Raw genomic sequence first — 17263 nt, forward strand, 5'->3', positions numbered from 1 at the left:
CTTATGTCTTTATACGGTTAAGCATTGGAATGGTTACTAGTACGGCGGGGTACTTGTTACGGAATTGAGGGTTGTGTAAGTTTTGACTTGAGTAGGTGAGGCGCTCGGTTGCTCAAGGGTTGTTTGGGTGCCGGTTTTAGCTCATGGATTGAGCTATTTGGTGTGTGGTCACCCTGAACTTCTTAGATGCATTTTGTGCGGTGCTTAGAGCACGACTTTAAAGCAGGTTCTTACTTCATGGCATGGTGCCCTTGAAGTGTGTGAGTATCATGCATTGGTGTATGGGTTTTGGTGACCGTAGAGGTCAGGTGTGCGAGTAATGGTTTCATGGGAGAAAGGTATGATATTAGAAGGTTAGTGTTTGTGACTTGGTTCACTGTTTGGTGCGGAGGTTCATTTCGAACCGATCGTGGTAGGCGTGATAGGGGTTTATTGAGTCATGAATATAGTTTATGGGTTGTAGATGTATGATTGAGGGTGTTTTGGTATTGTCCGAGGAGGCGTGTTGGTTTTGATTGTCTTGGGGACTTGTTGGACTCTATAGGTCTAGGATGACGTAGGCATTGATTGGAGTCATGCTAGCGTTGGGTGATCGATTGTTTGATGTGATTCGGTCCGTGGGTTGTGAGAGTCTGTTTTAGAGACTGATTTGTCAAAGAATGATTCTCATTTTTGATAGTTGGAGGAGTGTGGTATAGTTAATTGACTCTTGGTGAGTCGGTTGTATGGCTCGATTGATGAGAGTCTTGAGGTGGTGTATAGTGGTCAGTGGTAGCTATGTAGTGCAGGTTTGCACGATAAAGTAGATAGTATGTGGTCAACGGTGTGCTTGTTTGTTTACGGATAAAGGGATAGATGATAGGTATTGTGTATCAAATGGGTTGTGTTTTGGAAATTAGAAGTTGTGGGCTATAATGTATCTCAAGTATGTTTAGAGTATCAGGTGATTGTGCTGAGTGCTTGAGGATTCAAGTGATAGATTGTTGATTTGAAATGATTGGGGCGAGGATGATTTTGTAGGCCTAGTTGGTTGCCCCATTTGGCTTTTGTCGGGACTAAGGGTATTCTGAGGATGGGGAATGATGAGAAGTAATGATGTTGAACCTAGGGCACGAAGTTTTCTTGTTTAGGCATGTTGATTGCCTTAGAATGAGTGGTTTGAGGAACCGGTTGAACGTTAGTGATTAATTGCATCGTTGATGGTTTTTAGGAGACAATTAGGTGTTGAATATTCTGGGTTTTGAGCCCATTTTGTTTTGAGGATTTGTCGGCATGACATTGCCGTATGGAGGTTCTTTTCTAGTGGTAAATAGTAGTCATTGTGGGAGTATCAAAAGTAATGCTGATTCTTTCGTTATGGTGGTCTTATTTTAAAAATGTATAAGAAAGAATTCCTTGGAAGTGGTTTGATGGTTCGGTAGGATGATAGGTTTGAAACGTTGTTGGAATGAGTGGCAGTAGAGATGTTTTGGTGTTATGGTATGGTGTTTAATACTAATGAGCGAAATGGTTTAAGGTGTGATCCAAGGGTAGATTAGAGTCTACGAGTTGTTTGTTGCGAGTTATTCGATAGGTGATGGGATGGTGCGCTAATTGAGGGGATTGTGGACGATTTAGTCATTAGAGTCAATGAGGACAACGTAGCCAGTTAGGCACCTTCTTCTTTTGACGAGTCAGTGGGTGTTGTGACTGAGGTCACGGGTCTTGTACGCACGGTGATTGAGGCAGTGTCGCTTAGGTAGGTAGAGATAAAGTGGATGGTAAAGTGTTATGTTATAGCGTAGAGGTTGTCGGTTGGGAGAGACCATAGTTGTTAAAGGCTCAAGGTGCACAAAAGCGCAAATGCCTCCTGGAGCCTGAGGCGCAAGGTGCAAGGCGAGGCGCGCGCCCGACTGAAGCAAGGCGCACGTTGGAAAAAGAAAAAAAAAACAAAACCCACCCAATAAAGTATTAAAGATGCAATAGTATATATAAAGATGTAAAAGTCAACTAAATGAATTACTTAAGTTAAATATTCAACATAAAGATGCCAAAACTAAGTAAATCAAGTAATTAAGTTCAACAGGGAATAATCAAACATATTAACATAAAGATACAAAAGTCAACTAAGAAGAAATATAAGATAAAACTAAAACAAACATAAACATCATTTCTTCCTAAGAAGACAACACCAACGAATCTAAATATCATCCTCGTCATCAAAAAGCATAACATCATTTTGATCGTCACTAAATGATTCATAATTCTCAGGATCCTCTTCTATCTCATCTGAATCATCCTCATCCTCATCCACAAGTTGAACTGAAGAACTTCCTGCTCCCTTTGTTGGTAACCGTGAACTAGAACTGGATTTTGATCTAGTAGACCGTTGCGGCCTGCTAGCCTTTCCAATACCAGCAAAATTAGCAACATCACCCTATGTCAAGGAATCATCTTCATAGACTAGATCATGTTCTGCATCAGAATCATCCATCCTCCCCGTCAACCACTTGTTGCTCTCATCAATGTCATCGAGTAAAATGGGATCAAGAGTGTTACGCATATTATATCAACGCCTCAATGCTCTATTATATTTGATGAACACTAAATCATTCAAAGTTGTTTGAGCGAGCCTATTTCTTTTCTTGTTATGAAGCTGCAATAAATTCAACTTTAACTAGTAAGTATACAAAATTAAAATTTTAATTTTCAACAATTAGATTACAAACCTATTTAGTTAGTAGATAGTATATACTTACATGCTCAAACACGCTCCAATTTCGTTCACAACGAGAAGAACTGCAAGTAAGGCTTAAAACCTTTATAGCAAACTTTTGGAGAAGTTTTGTTTACTTGCCAAAAGCTTCCCACCAATTAGCTATTAAAAAAAATTAATAATGATGTTTAGCAACTTTAGCTTCATCTTTCTATCGACTCTATTGTCAAAATAATTTTAACACTTAGTTATGCTAACTTAATATACTTTACCACTTTACCTGCTGCTCGTGTACTTCTCTGTCTAATAGCAAAGAGATTACCAAAGAGGCCCTCAACTTTAGAATATAAGGACAACTCCTCAGTAATTTTGTCTTGGTCTTTGGCATCCGGGACTAACCTTGCAATGCATGCATACAAACCCTTTGCAATCTCTTCATCTTCTTCAATTTTCGGATTCGAATAAAAGTATTCTAGGTTCAAAAATTAACCTACTGCATGCAAAGGGCGATGAAATTGAACATTCCACCTCTTATCAATTATTTCAAAAATATCTGAGTATTTATCTTCTACTCCCCCAAATGATTTTGCAATGGCTTCTTTAGCCCTATCCATAGCCGCATAAATGTATCCCATGGGAGGCTTTTTCTCGCCATCAACTAATCTCAAAACTGGAATAAGAGGACCGGAAACCTTAAGGCTAAAGACAATGTTGTTCCAAAAGGAAGGCATCAAAACATAAGAAGCAACTCTTTTACTGGCTTACTCTTTGGCCCATTTACTACGATTCCATTCTTCTGAAGTAAACATCTTTCTCAAGTTATTCTTTTGCTTGTGAATACTTGATAATGTGATGAAACATGTAGCAAATCGAGTCTTAGCGGGCCTAAGCAACTCTTTTTTATGAGTAAAGTTCCTCATAATATTCAACAACTTTGGACGCATATAAATATAACTATTCAACTCCACTGCCCTCTGCATTGTTCTAGAGAAAGACGGTATTTTCCCAACATCTTCCAACATCAAGTCTAAGTAATAAGCAGCACATGGTGTCCAATACAAATATGGGTGTTCTTTCTCTAACATCCTCCCTATTTGAAACCAAATGGGAAAAAAGAAAAAATGATATAAAGAGAATGAGTAAATCAAGAAAGATTTAAATTATATATTTGTAAAGAATGTAACATTGAACATTCTTACCGGCATACTTATTGCTTGATTCACTATTTGTGACAACTTGGACGACATTTGCTACTCCAATGCGGTCACAAATTTATTAAGTAAGTCAAACATCTTTGCACCATCCTTTGAAAAAGAAGAAGTATCTATCGATTCAATAAACATGGTTCCCTTTGGACTATTTACTAGGAAATTAAGCAATGTTCTCCCTCTCTTGTCTGTCCACCCATCTGCCATTAATGAGCATCCAAATTTTGACCACTCCTCTCTATGGTCATTCATTAAAGCATTGGTATTATCCAATTCCTTCCTAAGCAAAGGAACTCTCACCGCGTGATAACTAGGTGGTTTCATGCCAGGACCATATTGTCCAATTGTTTCAACAACCTCGGCAAAACTATCATACTTAACAGCATTGAATGCAATTCATGCATCATACATCCACCTTGCAAAAGCAGCACATGCTCTTCCTCTCAACACTTTCTTGCATGCATCATTAATGGTTGTCTGTTTTCCCCCCTCCTTTCTTTTTTGTACCACAATTTCCGGTCTGGGAGTGAAATATAAATCAATCGGTCCCTTTTGATTTTGCATCTTTGAGGAATTGACACTAGCACTGCCACTACCTGCACTAGCTACCCTTTTTCCCCGATTGTTAACTTCCATAACGTCATCCTCATCCTTTCCATCAATGAAATTAATTTCATCACTAAGTAACAAATTCATTTGCTCTTTTTCTTCCTTTTTCTTACTCATGTACTCTTTGATTTCTTCTCTAACACTAGATGGGCATCTTGTGCATGCACTCACATTTCTATACCCTCCAACTAAGTGTTGTTTAGCCCAATAAATACCTCCTTTTGTAACTTTTGCACAAAAGTTACAAGTGACGGCATTTGTATCTTTCGGATTCTCCAAATGTGAGTAATTCCTTACCGGATCCTTTCTTGAACCATCACTAGGCATCTTTTAAAGTACAAACTACAATCAAATTCAAGATGACAAAATAATAGCATCATGTAATTAGTGTCTGCAATAATAAAGAGCTTTGACAAAATGCAAAAAGCATAATATTATTTCATGCAAAAAAAAAAAAAAAAAAAAAAAAAAAAAAAAAAAAAGCAGTGTTGATGCAAAGAGCAGAATATTATCTATATATTATTTCGATCTCAACTTATATATATATAGTTATCATTTTCATGAATCATGTCCAAACTAAGGTTATATATATATATATATATATATTTATCATTTTTCATGAAAGATATGTTGAGATCAAAGCTTGGTTTCGAATATTATTTATATATTATTTTGCAGACCAGAGTCCAGACAATCAACCGGCAAGGAATCTACAAGACTACAACAATGATATCCTATTGAAAAAAAATGGAATTTTGGTTTGGTTTCTTTGATCACAAAAAATTACCTAGTTATATTTAATATATAATTTTTTTTTTGTTTTTGAAAATTTTATTTACCCAAAAAATACTTATATTTATATATTTTTTCCTAAATATATATATATATAGTAATCAAATTCACAAAATAGTTATCCTCAATGGTTCAATGTCTTGAACATCCTTTTATGAAATCATAAGTTCCAATTATTATTTAGAAAATGAAAATAATAATAATAATAATAGTAGTAGTAGTAGTTTTTACGGGTCTTTCTTGAATGCAGTGGCAGAGTCTTGAATTTAGTCCGAGGGGCAGGCGATAATATGGTAAGAAATTTTTAAGAATCAAAATTCAAAAAATGAATACCAGTTCGTGAAATGAAGAAGGAAAATGGAGAGATACCGGTTGTCAATGAATGACATAAATTAATGGAATTTCATCTTCCAGTTCCAATAAGAAATGGTATTGAAAAAAAAAATTTACAAAACAATGATCTACAAGACTACAACAACGATATGCTATTGAAAAAAAATAATAATAATAAAAATAAAAAAAGAGCTCAGAGCCTCAGACGAAAGAGGAAAAAAAAAAAAAAAAAAAAAAAAAGAGCCGAGACTCGAGAGAAGAAAAGAAGAAGAAAAAAAAATAAAAAATAAAAAAATAGAGGAAAAAAAAATATAAAAAAAAAAATTAAAAGAAGAGCAAGACGCCAAGACTTAAGAGCCTGCCGGGAGAAGAAAAGAAGAAGAAGAAGAAAAGAAGAAAAAAAAAAAAAAAAAAATCTGAGAGAGGAGTCGGACGACAGTCTCTGGAAGAAAAAAAGAAGAAGACTAAGAGATGATGATCCGAGAAGAAAAAGAGAGGAAAGAAGAAGAAGAAAGGGAAGGAGAACTTACCGGCTTCGCAGATCCGGATTCCGGCAGATCCAAGACTCCAAGTCCAAGCTGCAAGCTTCGCAAATCCGGGCTCGTACTTCTCTGTTCTTGCATTGGTCCTTTTTTCTTTGTTTTTTCTTTTGACTTTTGTAGTCTTGTATAGCCGTATGCATAGGTTTTGTAATTAAAAAATAAAAACTAAACAAATACTAAACAAATAATAATCAATCAAAATAATAGCAAAAAAAAGTACAAAATATATATATATATATTCACTCAGGCGCGCCTTTATAGCGCCTTTCGCCTTGAGCCTGTTCCTTAGAAGCGCACGCCTATCACAAGGCCGTCGCCTTGAGTCAATCAAGGCCCCAAGGCTGCGCCTCAGGCGCGCGCGTTCGGCGCCTTTAACAACTATAGGAGTGACTGATTCTAGGTAGAACGGGACGCAGTGTTCGAAGGTGCTATGACTATTTCTAGTGTTAGTGTGTCGTGAGCATCGGTGCTCTTACCGGATTGGTTTTGGTTAGCAGGAGTATTACAATCCGTATGCAAGGTTTCTTTGTTGATAGTGTGCGATGGTCCGTCTGTGGCGAGGTTTCCTGGGATCGAGATCGTAATCCCGTGTGTGTTTCTAGTTGGTTCTTCTCCTTATGTGTATGGAGTTCAGTTTTCCTCATGTGAGATTGGGTGTTCACGGTTGGACGGTTGGTGAGCAGCATGTAACAGGGTGTTAGGTGCATTCAGGTGTGAGTCGTCAGTCTCTTGTGAGAGTAGGGTTCATTACCCTTTCCGTTTGTCCTGGTCCTAACAAGGACATTGTTTGTCATTGGTTTTGTCCTCCATCCTGGAGTTGTGCGCTTCCGCAGATGGGCGAACCCGGGTGTGGTTTGTTATACTGTTAGAATTCACCGCTAAAGGTTTGGTGGAATTGGTTGACTCACTCCCACGGAAGGAAGTAGAGTCTTTGGTTTTTGTTGTGCTTGTTCTGAGAGGTCTTGATTAGTGGTGTGTGAGACACGAGTTGTCTAATAGAGATTGTGTATTTCTAGTGTCTGGTACTATCGGTGATGGCTAGGGGATGTGTTGTGAACTGTAAGTTTGAGGATTATTAGGTGATGTGATGTGAGTCACACACTCGAATGTTTTTATAGGCGCTTGATACAAGCAATGTCTTGAAGACAAATGTCGATGTCGCCTTAGAATTACGTGATTAGAGAACGTGAAGGTGGGATTCTGATTAGGAATAATGGGAAAGGTTGACTTTGGTTTTGAGATCTCAAGCATGAGATCCTCGAATTGTGTGCTTTGATGAGGTCATAACTGAAGTGAATGATGTTATTGAGTTGTTCACATAGTATGATTATTATGAGAAGATCGGAGAGCTCTTATGTTGGTCGATGATTATGGTATTTGGTGCTGTGTTGTTTTTCATTTGTTATGGGTTGTGTGTTCAAGGTATGGTTGGGATTTTAGAGCATGTATGTGACTGTATAGTCATTAAGGTTACGTAGAGTGATGGATTGATAGTGAGTGGATTCTGTGGTTGTATTGTGGACTCTGTGACATTTTGTTTGAGGTTTGGAGGCACGATGTCGGGTCAAAGGTCAATGATGGTTTCAATTTGTCAAGGATAGTGAGAGCACGGTATTACGCGTTGTGTCGGTGTAACAATGTGGATTCGGATGATTTGTTTTGGGTGACAAAGTGTGTTAGGTAGTACCAAGTGTCTGGTATAGGGCTTGCGAATCGATCATTAATTATTAAAGATTTTGTTTTAAGGATTTGTGACCTGGGTACAGGATAATTTGTTTTATTGTTCTTGTGATTCATGATTATGTAGTCGTTGGGAGATTCATCATTTAGTCATCTTGAGGATGATAAGTTTAGTGTTTGTCGTTTGGTGTGTTGGTAGTCGTTGTACGAGTGTGTAATGGTGTAGTTAAGTGTTAGGTAGTGAGTGTTCGGCCTAACAGGGATGTGTAGATTATAGTTGAGCTTGATTTTGAGATGGATAGGGTTCTTTGTCTGGGGTTTTGTGTGTCCTTTTAGGGAAGAGTTGTGATTGAGGGTTGTCATATTCGGCGGTTTAGTGACCGTTCTTCTTTTGGGCTTCGGAGTCTTGCGTAGCAGTGTAGAGTGGACCGATATCCGTTTTGAGTCGATTGTAGGGCCTAATTGGTCTCGTGTTCTGATGTTGGGAGGGATGAGTACCCTCATAGAGTCCTGAGCATTGGGTTTTTCTGGCAAGAATGTGTGATTACCTATTGGCATCGGGTGTCAAAGGCAACAGGGTTGTTGAGTTCTTAGTCCTGTGGTTTAATGAAGTGTTTCTTGGGAAGGTGTGTCGTTATAGGCCTCTTTCTTCAAGGATGGTAGATTTCGATGATGAAATCTTTTAAGGAGGGTAGATTGTGAAGTTTCTTTTTTTTTTTCGTTTTTCCATTTTCATGAGCTTTTCAAAATTTTCTGAATTTATTTAATTTTAGTACCTCGTTTTGCGTGTCACGTGGGCACCAAAGGGCATTTTAGTCATTTCCTCCAGCCGAGGGTTCTGGTAATGTATTTTTAATCATTTTAAGTCATTTAGAAGTGGAGGTATCATTCTAGAAATTTTTCGAGGTCGGAACGATTTTTGGGTTCGGGAACTTCTCCCGGTTTTCTCATTTTAAGTAAGGGGCATTGTAGTCATTTCACATGCACATACATATATTTGTATCTATTTACTAGAGGTAGATATTTATGGGATGTAGATGGTATTGTGTGGAAAGAGGAGAGGCACAAAGGTAACTTAGCATAAAGTGGTAATCAACCACAAGTTCACATGTGACACATTATTGGCCTTAGAATTAAAGTTGCTAGACCACCTTTTCACCTTCTCCTCCTTCTCATTCGGGCACTATTTTCCTCTCTCTTTCACTTTCTCTAACTTCCTCTATATTCTTTCACAAGCACCCATTTATGCCTTATAGGGAAAAGCTTTGATTTAGAGAGTTTAAGGTGGGATTTTGATAGAGAGGATGAAGCGAATATGGAGAGCTTGGCATGAGCTTCAAGTTGAGACCAATATTGCTAGGGCTTTGAAGGATTCCGAGATTTGGAGGCCTTAGGGCTTGTTTGGCTAGCTTCAACGAGGTAGGGGTGTTTTAATGCATGATTTCTTGTACTTTTGTGAGTTTTATAACTTGAATTGATGTCTAGCATGTTCAATTAGTATAAATTCTTGTGAAAATTGCTTAAATGATAGATATGGAATATATGTGACTAATTGTTAGTTGTTTTATAATATTTAAACATGCTTATATGAAGTTAAATGCATGTCTTATATGCTTGTTATGCATGGTTGATGTTAAATGAGAACTTTAGTTATGTAGTTTAGAATGTTGTGTTTATATAGCATGTGTGAGAGTCTTGAGGTGGAATTGATGAATTGGAGTATGAAACATTCCATGCATTCATTGGGATAGAAAAAGGGGAGGAAAAAATGTTTTTAAAACAAGTGAAATTATTTTGGGAAAAGTCTTCTAAAAGTGTTTGCGAAAACCTGGACGCCTAGGAAGCGCTTAGTGGTCCGTGGTGTTAGTGTAGTTTAGAAGGGAGTATAGTTGAGCTAACTAAGCCGGATGCGACGCCTTGGAGGTGCATTGTGGTCGTGGATGGTTAGCCAATCCTCTTTTCGTGACGCCTTAGAGGTGCCTTGGGTCAGATTACACTAATAGTTTGAAAGTTGAAACGGAAATGTTTCGGATATGGGGAGTGACATTTGCATGACATTGTACTTTAGTAGAATATTTGGTTTGTATGTGTTTGAGTGACAATTATTATATACTTATCGTTGTGGTTGTTACCATGTACCCCTATGTTATAATCCCGTTTTCTTTAACCTATTCCTTATGTAGATTCATGGGGTCATAAGAAGTTTGTCTTAGACACTTCAGACACTTCCTACTGAGCGTTTAGCTCACTCCATTATTTTAATATTTTTTGGTTCGGGGAAAGAAGTAGCGGACTACAACCCACCACAACCTTAGCTTGGATTAGAAGAATGTCTCTTTTGCTATCTTTTGTATTTAGGCCTCATTTTGTAAAGTGTTGACCCAAAAATATATTATTTTGCTGTATGTGAAATATTTAGACTAATTTTGTATATAGCCATTAGGTAAATGTAATAATGTTTAATTGCACTAAATCCTTTAGTGTATTTTTTGTAACATGTGGCAAATTATGTTATCAATGTTGTCACTGTTGTTGTTGCTTTGGTATTAGACGTTAAAATGTATTTAAATTACGTACGTTTGTATGGTGGTGTTGGGTGATTGGTCATCAAAGTTGGTGTATTTTGGACAGTGGGAATTTCAAGTGTGGATAACCCAGAACCAGTCGACATGTAGCCTCCCACACATCGACCGGTATCTTGGCAATAGCTTTTTCACTGTACATATCCTAAACCAGTTAACGTGTAGCTATCACAAGTCGACCGGTATCTTGACAGTTGGCAATGTTACTGTGCGTGACCCAAACCAGCTAACGTGTAGTGTACACACGTCAACCGGTTCCAGTACCAAACATTTCTTATTTAATTTCCCTAATTATCCACTTATTTAAAGTTACGAGTATTTATTTTAGGACCCAATAGAATTTAATAATTATTTTGTGGCCACAGAAAAGATTATATTGCCCCGGACTTTATATTATTTATTATGTGATACAAGTAAATGACTATTTTGCCCTTTGAAGTTTCAGACCATTAGAATTGTGATAAATAACCATTTTGTCCTTGTTGGACTTAAATTTACAAATTTAACGTGAAAGGACCATATTACCCTTGGATGATTTTGGGTCGAGTAAGGACCCATTTAATGATCCGGATCCAATGGATTTGGGTCGTTACAGGTTTTTGGTTCTAATGGTATGGATTGAAGATAGATTTATATGTAAATTTTAACAAACAAGAACTAATCTTCAAACAGATTGATGAACGACTCAGTCAAAAAAGTCTCCAAGACTCTATTCAAAGGTTCAGATTAAGACTTGAAAGTCAGGTTTACTCTGATCTCCCAAACTCCTTTTGGCACAGAAAATAACACATTGTTGAATTACCTTATGAAAAATCTTTCAATGAAAAGGATATCCCTACCAAAGCCCGTCCTAGCCAAATGAGTCAAGAACTTCTTAATTACTGTATGAAGGAAGTACAGGAATTATTAAACAAATCCCTCATCCGAAAAAGCCGTTCCCCATGGAGTTGTGCCGCTTTCTATGTCCAAAAGAATGCTGAAATAGAAAGAGGTGTTCCCAGATTAGTTATCAATTACAAGCCCCTCAATGAAGTTCTTCAATGGATCAGGTATCCCCAGCCCAATAAATAGGACCTAATCCAACGTCTCGTTCATGCAACCGTTTTTTCAAAGTTTGATCTCAAGTCAGGATTTTGGCAAATCCAAATTGCTGAAAAGGATAGATACAAAACAACTTTCACGGTTCCTTTTGGCCATTACGAATGGAATGTGATGCCTTTCGGATTAAAAAATGCCCCTTCAGAATTCCAAAAAATTATGAATGATATTTTTATTCATCTTACGAATTTTTCAATTGTTTATATTGATGATATACTAATATTTTCTTCTTCTATAGATGCTCATTGGAAACATCTCAATGTCTTTGCTCAAACCATCAAGCATAATGGATTAGTCCTTTCTTTATCAAAGTTAACTTTGTTTCAGACCAAGATTAGGTTTTTAGGTTTCCAGATCCACCAAGGAACTGTCATCCCAATCAACAGATCCATCCAATTTGCTGATAAATTTCCTGATGAAATTAAAGACAAAACCCAGCTTCAAAGATTTTTAGGGTGCCTAAATTATCTCTCTGAGTTTTTTAAGGATCTTTCCCTTCTTTGTGCTCCACTACGCCAAAGATTAAAAAAGTCCCCTCCCCCATGGTCCGATGAGCATACAAAAATAGTCAGAATCCTTAAAAGTAAAGCAAAAAACCTTCCTTGCCTATCTATTGCTGATCCAGAAGCCTTCAAAATTGTGGAAACTGATGCATCTGAATTAGGATATGGAGGTAAGGAACAACTAGTTCAGTTCGCCTTTGGCACATGGAACCAAGCACAACAAAATTACTCTACAGTCAAAAAGGAAATTTTATCTGTAGTTTTATGCATTTCAAAATTTCAAAGTGACTTACTAAATCAAAAATTTTTGGTTCGTGTTGATTGCCAATTTGCAAAAACTGTTTTAAAGAAAGATGTTCATAACATAGCCTCAAAACAAATTTTCGCCAGATGGCAAGCTATTCTTTCTGTATTTGACTTTGATATTGAATATATAAAAGGAGAAAACAATTCTCTTCCTGATTTTCTCACCAGGGAATTTTTGCAGGGAAAAGCAGGAGCTTAGGGGTGGTACTATGCCTCCCAAGACAGGTAGAGGAGCCTCAGTTGCGAGCACAAAACCCCACAAAACAAAAGATGCATATGCTCAATCATTCTCTTCTCAGAACCCTTCCAAAAAAACCTGGTATGATAAAGTCGAGGAAGATGAAGAAGTTATGTGTGCTAGTCCACCTCCATCAATTACAAACCAGTTTTCAGCCCTAACCACAATTTCCCAACATGTCATAGACATGTCCCCAATCCAGTATGACCCCATCCAAGCATACTTACAATCCCAACAACCAGTTTTTCCTCCCCTTCAAAAAACTTATGCTGCAATTTCTTCAGCATCAGATAAACAAATTTCCTCAAGATCTGTTTCACAGCAAGTGGTGGTCAACAACACCACTCTCAAAAAATCTCGTTATTTTCAAAAACCAAATACATCAACCATTTGTGTGGTTGAAAAAGAGCTTTTTAACCAAAACCCAGTTTTACTTTCTCAAAATCATTTTGTCAAAGGTTTTCATTATCCAACATCAGATTTTTAGAAAACACAAAATTTTTATGAGTTTATTTTAGTAGACACTGATTCCATCAAAATTCGAACTCATTCAAAACCAGGTGATGAGTCTTTCATTTCTCACACCACATGTACCATTCAAAAAGTCCTTACTTCAGCAGCCTGGGGTGAAAACATCAATGCTCCGAGGTAATTTTCTCAGCCTCGCAACCCTCAAACTTTCAATTACTGGGACTATCAGGATGCCTGGTACAATACATTTTATTTCCAAAATCAGGATTATAGCCATTCCTGGCTTATCCTTTTCCAAAAGAATTTCAATCTAAATGTCCCCAAATGGTTCATTGACTGGTGGCATATGTTTGGTCCCTGCCAAGAAATCATCCCTGAAACGGTGTCCAAGGGATTTTCAATTTTCAAAGACAAATTCCATGCTCCTCCTGAGCTTTCCAAATTTCCCAAATCATTCTTATTTTTTGCAAATTTCGCATTGTCATGGATAGTTCTATGGCAATTCCAAATCCTCAAAACCCTTTCTAATCTTCCTCTTCTAGGAAGGATTTTCAAAGTCAAATGGTGGGACCAATTCTCTATCGAAGATGTTACTCCAGAAGCAATTTCTGAATGGTTCTCAAAGCACCCTGCAATATCATGTTCTGGCTTAGGAGAGTCTTCGGCTTTCCTCCTATCCAAAAGTCAGGCCCAAACAAAGCTTTCTTCAGCAAAATCCGAAGATAAGTATGAAGCCTTCTTCATGGAAGCTCTAGCCCAAGTCAATCCCATAGCCTTCTCAAAATTGGGCTCCAACAGAAGTGAAGGCTCAGGTTCTTTCCATGGTTTCCAAACAGATCTGGCCCAACCCAATGAAGATGACTGTTTTGGTATTTTTACCCAACAGCTCCAGTAAACAATATTCTCAAAAATCATCATTTCATTTCAAAAAAGCTTCTGACCTCGGTCATTCAATGCCGCTGTATAGCGACAAAAAAAAATAAAAATAAAAATAAAAATAAAAAAAGAGTTAAAAACTACAGTTTAAAATTTTATTCAACAGTTCTCCATTTTCAGGCTTTTAGCACCTTTCGGTGTTCATGACAAATAAGCTTTTCAAAAAAAGGAATCCAAGGCAAGTCAGTGGCCATCACCTCAATTCAGCCTTTCAGGCTTTGCACATGGCTTCCAGCATCATTCAGAAGACATCACCTCAAATCAGCTTTTCAGGCTCAGCACATGGCCTCCTGCTGCATCCTTATCTCCAAGGAATCCAAAGCTCCCCAAGGCTCCTTCGAAGCCCTATAAATAACAGCTCCTCTAGACATTGGAGGCAGGCTCATTTTTCAAGTTTAGATTCTAGTTTCCATTTCAAAAGTTCTCAGTTCAAATTGTAATTTTTAAGTTTAAGTTTTTAGTTTTACTTCATCCAAGGAGCTCGGCTCAGAACAAAAGTGTTGTATTCAAAGATCAAAGTTGTAAGTTCCATATTTTAATCAAAGTTCTTCAAAGTTATTCATGTTCTATTGTTAACTTGCATATTTCCATATATATCATTTGCTTGGAACTTTCGAATTTGTTGTTCCTTCTAGTCTAGTGCCACTGAAATGGCAGAGCATCTACAGTCACCGGGTCTGATTAACGGCAAAACTAATTTTGATGGTGGTTTGTACAACCACCATTTTATCTTGTATGCCCTTTAATAATTATTATAGCTGTGTTTGCTTTTCTCTCAAATGATGTATGAATAAATGATTTTTTTATTGGATAATAGAGAGATGAAGAAGGAGAAGTGGTCAAGTAGCCAATGGGAGTATAATCGCAATAGGTGAAAATTAAGATTTTTTTTTTTCTCCTGAAAGTAATAAAATATATATGGGCATTTTGGTCTTTGAAATTTTGTAATAAAATACTATATATAATTAAGGATAGAAATGTAATTATATAGGAATAGTTAACGCCATCCAATAAATTGGTCTGACAGGGGAGGTCCATGTAATTTGATAAACAAAAAGAGAGGTCAGTATATGTTGATAGACCTCAAAGAAAGTCTGTGTAATTTATTATATTTTAATTGTAAATCATTTATTTCAATTACTTTCATTTTTCTTAAAAAAAAAAAAAAAAAACTTTTTAACAATGCCTGTAACAACGCGGACATCATGTCAATGCAAGTCTATCCATCTCAACCACTTGGACAAAATTAAATTCTAGAATAAGGAAATACCATAAATATGTAAATTATGACGAAAAGACTTTGTTGACTCCGTGATGTGCTGTTTAACCACTATTTTCTATGCACCGATTTACACTTTACCAATAAATAATTAATACTACGTAGATTTTATTTTATTGTCTGAAATTTAGAAATTTAACTTTTGGGTTAATTACAACGACATCCCTTGAGGTTTGCCGTATTGACAGGCATATATAAGTTTGCCCTTTTTTGAACAATGAGACCCCTTAAAATTTGATAAAGTTGACAAAACACCCCCTGACACCATCTAGCACGCCTGACAGACGAAAAATGGACCAATTTACCCTTTGACTTGTTTGTGGACCTTTATTATTAATTGGACCAAACTACCCTTATTACCATTTGATGGGGAAAAAAAAGTGCATAACTGCCAAAACTGCTGATTTGGTGCCAAAAATTCTCACAGGCATAACTACCATATTGACAAGGTTAATTACAACGGATTTTGCTATATAAAGTGGAACTTGCTATATATAACCTACATTTAATATTAATGGTACTTGTAATGAATCTTGCCATATATATATACATGTCAAAATACAAATAGTGAAATAAAAGAGAAATAATACAGAAAATGGCAAGTGGAAGATTTGTTTCATTTTAAGTACAAAGTTTTGCACCAAAAAAAAAAAAAAAAATTACATGGAACTGAAGCTTTGCACCAAATAAAATTGAAGCTTTGCAATTACAATGGAATTTAAGCTTTGCAACAAAAAATAAAATAAAATAAAATTGGCAAGTATTTCCGTTGTCCTTTGCAACATTGTAACAACAAAAGCTTTGCACCAGGAAAAAAAAAAATTGCAAGTAATTCAGTAGCCCATTACATAACTATCATTTAACATTAATAAAATCTTAACCTGAATAAAGTAGCATTACAGGCATTACATAGCCATCATTTGACACCAAAAATTAACCAACTTTGAGGTGCAGTTAGCAACTATGTTATGCAATTAGCAGCAAATGCATGTGCAATAAAACAATTGTGCAAACAAAAACTAACTTTCCAGTGTTACCCAATTAACAAAAAAACAACCCAACTCGTGTTCTTCTATGTGTCATATGTGGCATTTACAAAAACATAAACGTTACCTAACTCCCAAAAAACATGTTGTTGATTGCCAAATCCTAGTACCAGGGTGGACCAAATACTCCATCACTTGTTGAGGTTCTATTGGACTAAGTGGGTGGTGTAGTTGATGTTGATATGCTTGACTGTATGGGTTGTGCATAATTTGTAACCTACAAAAATAGAACAAAAAAATCCATCCATTTAGAAATAACATCTGAACTGAAGAAAGATATTTACAGTGAGAAAAACAAATGCAAATCAAATAAGTGCTTACATTGGACTGGGTGGACTGACTGGCTTGTGGTGGTGCTGATGTTCCTGCAACTCTACTAGACTGAGTGAGTTGTGCATAACCACTGATCTACAATTGCAAGTGTACATTAAAAAATAACTATGGCATATCAAACAAATGCAAAAGAAGAAAAATTACTCAAAATAATATGGCATATCAAACAAATGCAAAAGAAGAAAAATTACTCAAAATAATATGGCAAATCAAACAAATGCAAATTAATAATCACGACAATAAATAAAGATTCTATAAAACAAAAGACAAAAGAAGAGAAATTACTCAAAATAATATGTCAACCAATGAGTTATTTAAGAAAGAAAAATAGTTAACAAAAAATTTAAAAAGGAAATAAAAATGAGAGAATTTTGAAAAGGAAAAAAAATTGGATTTGATTTTAAAAAAAATTTGACTTTTTTTTAAAGGAAATTAAACGAATTTAAAATAACCAAGGATTATCTGGAAAAAAAAAAATTGGATTTAATTTTTAAAAAATTTGACTTTTTTTAAAGGAAATTAAACGAATTTAAAATAAAAAGGATTACCTGGAAAAAAAAATTGGATTTGATTTTTAAAAAATTTGACTTTTTTTAAAGGAAATTAAATGAA

The 17263-nt window shown here is 36.2% G+C and overlaps 1 protein-coding gene across 1 annotated transcript; it reads right to left on the bottom strand.

Moving 5' to 3' along the window:
• Nucleotides 1-3180: 3180 nt before the first annotated feature.
• Nucleotides 3181-4839, bottom strand: LOC132276330 (uncharacterized). Its single transcript, XM_059777716.1, has 4 exons — nucleotides 4500-4839; nucleotides 3895-3945; nucleotides 3461-3785; nucleotides 3181-3394 (listed from the first exon to the last, which is right to left on the bottom strand). Exons 1-4 carry the CDS (start codon nucleotides 4837-4839, stop codon nucleotides 3181-3183), a joined length of 930 nt encoding a protein of 309 aa, XP_059633699.1.
• Between the last annotated feature and the right edge of the window lie 12424 nt (nucleotides 4840-17263).

Source organism: Cornus florida, unplaced genomic scaffold (genome assembly GCF_030987335.1).
Source record: "Cornus florida cultivar Cherokee Brave unplaced genomic scaffold, ASM3098733v1 CherokeeBrave_3.0.0_Hap2_Chr01, whole genome shotgun sequence".
Classification (NCBI taxonomy): domain Eukaryota; kingdom Viridiplantae; phylum Streptophyta; class Magnoliopsida; order Cornales; family Cornaceae; genus Cornus; species Cornus florida.

What these genes read in the sequence shown, in the direction of transcription:
- LOC132276330 (XM_059777716.1), bottom strand. Translation starts at nt 4,839, where the DNA reads ATGCCTAGTGATGGTTCAAGAAAGGATCCGGTAAGGAATTACTCACAT. An exon ending in ATCAAGCAATAAGTATGCCG is followed by an intron (nt 3,786 to 3,894) that starts GTAAGAATGTTC and finishes GGTTTCAAATAG; the next exon opens with GGAGGATGTTAGAGAAAGAA. An exon ending in CGTAGTAAATGGGCCAAAGA is followed by an intron (nt 3,395 to 3,460) that starts GTAAGCCAGTAA and finishes CATTGTCTTTAG; the next exon opens with CCTTAAGGTTTCCGGTCCTC.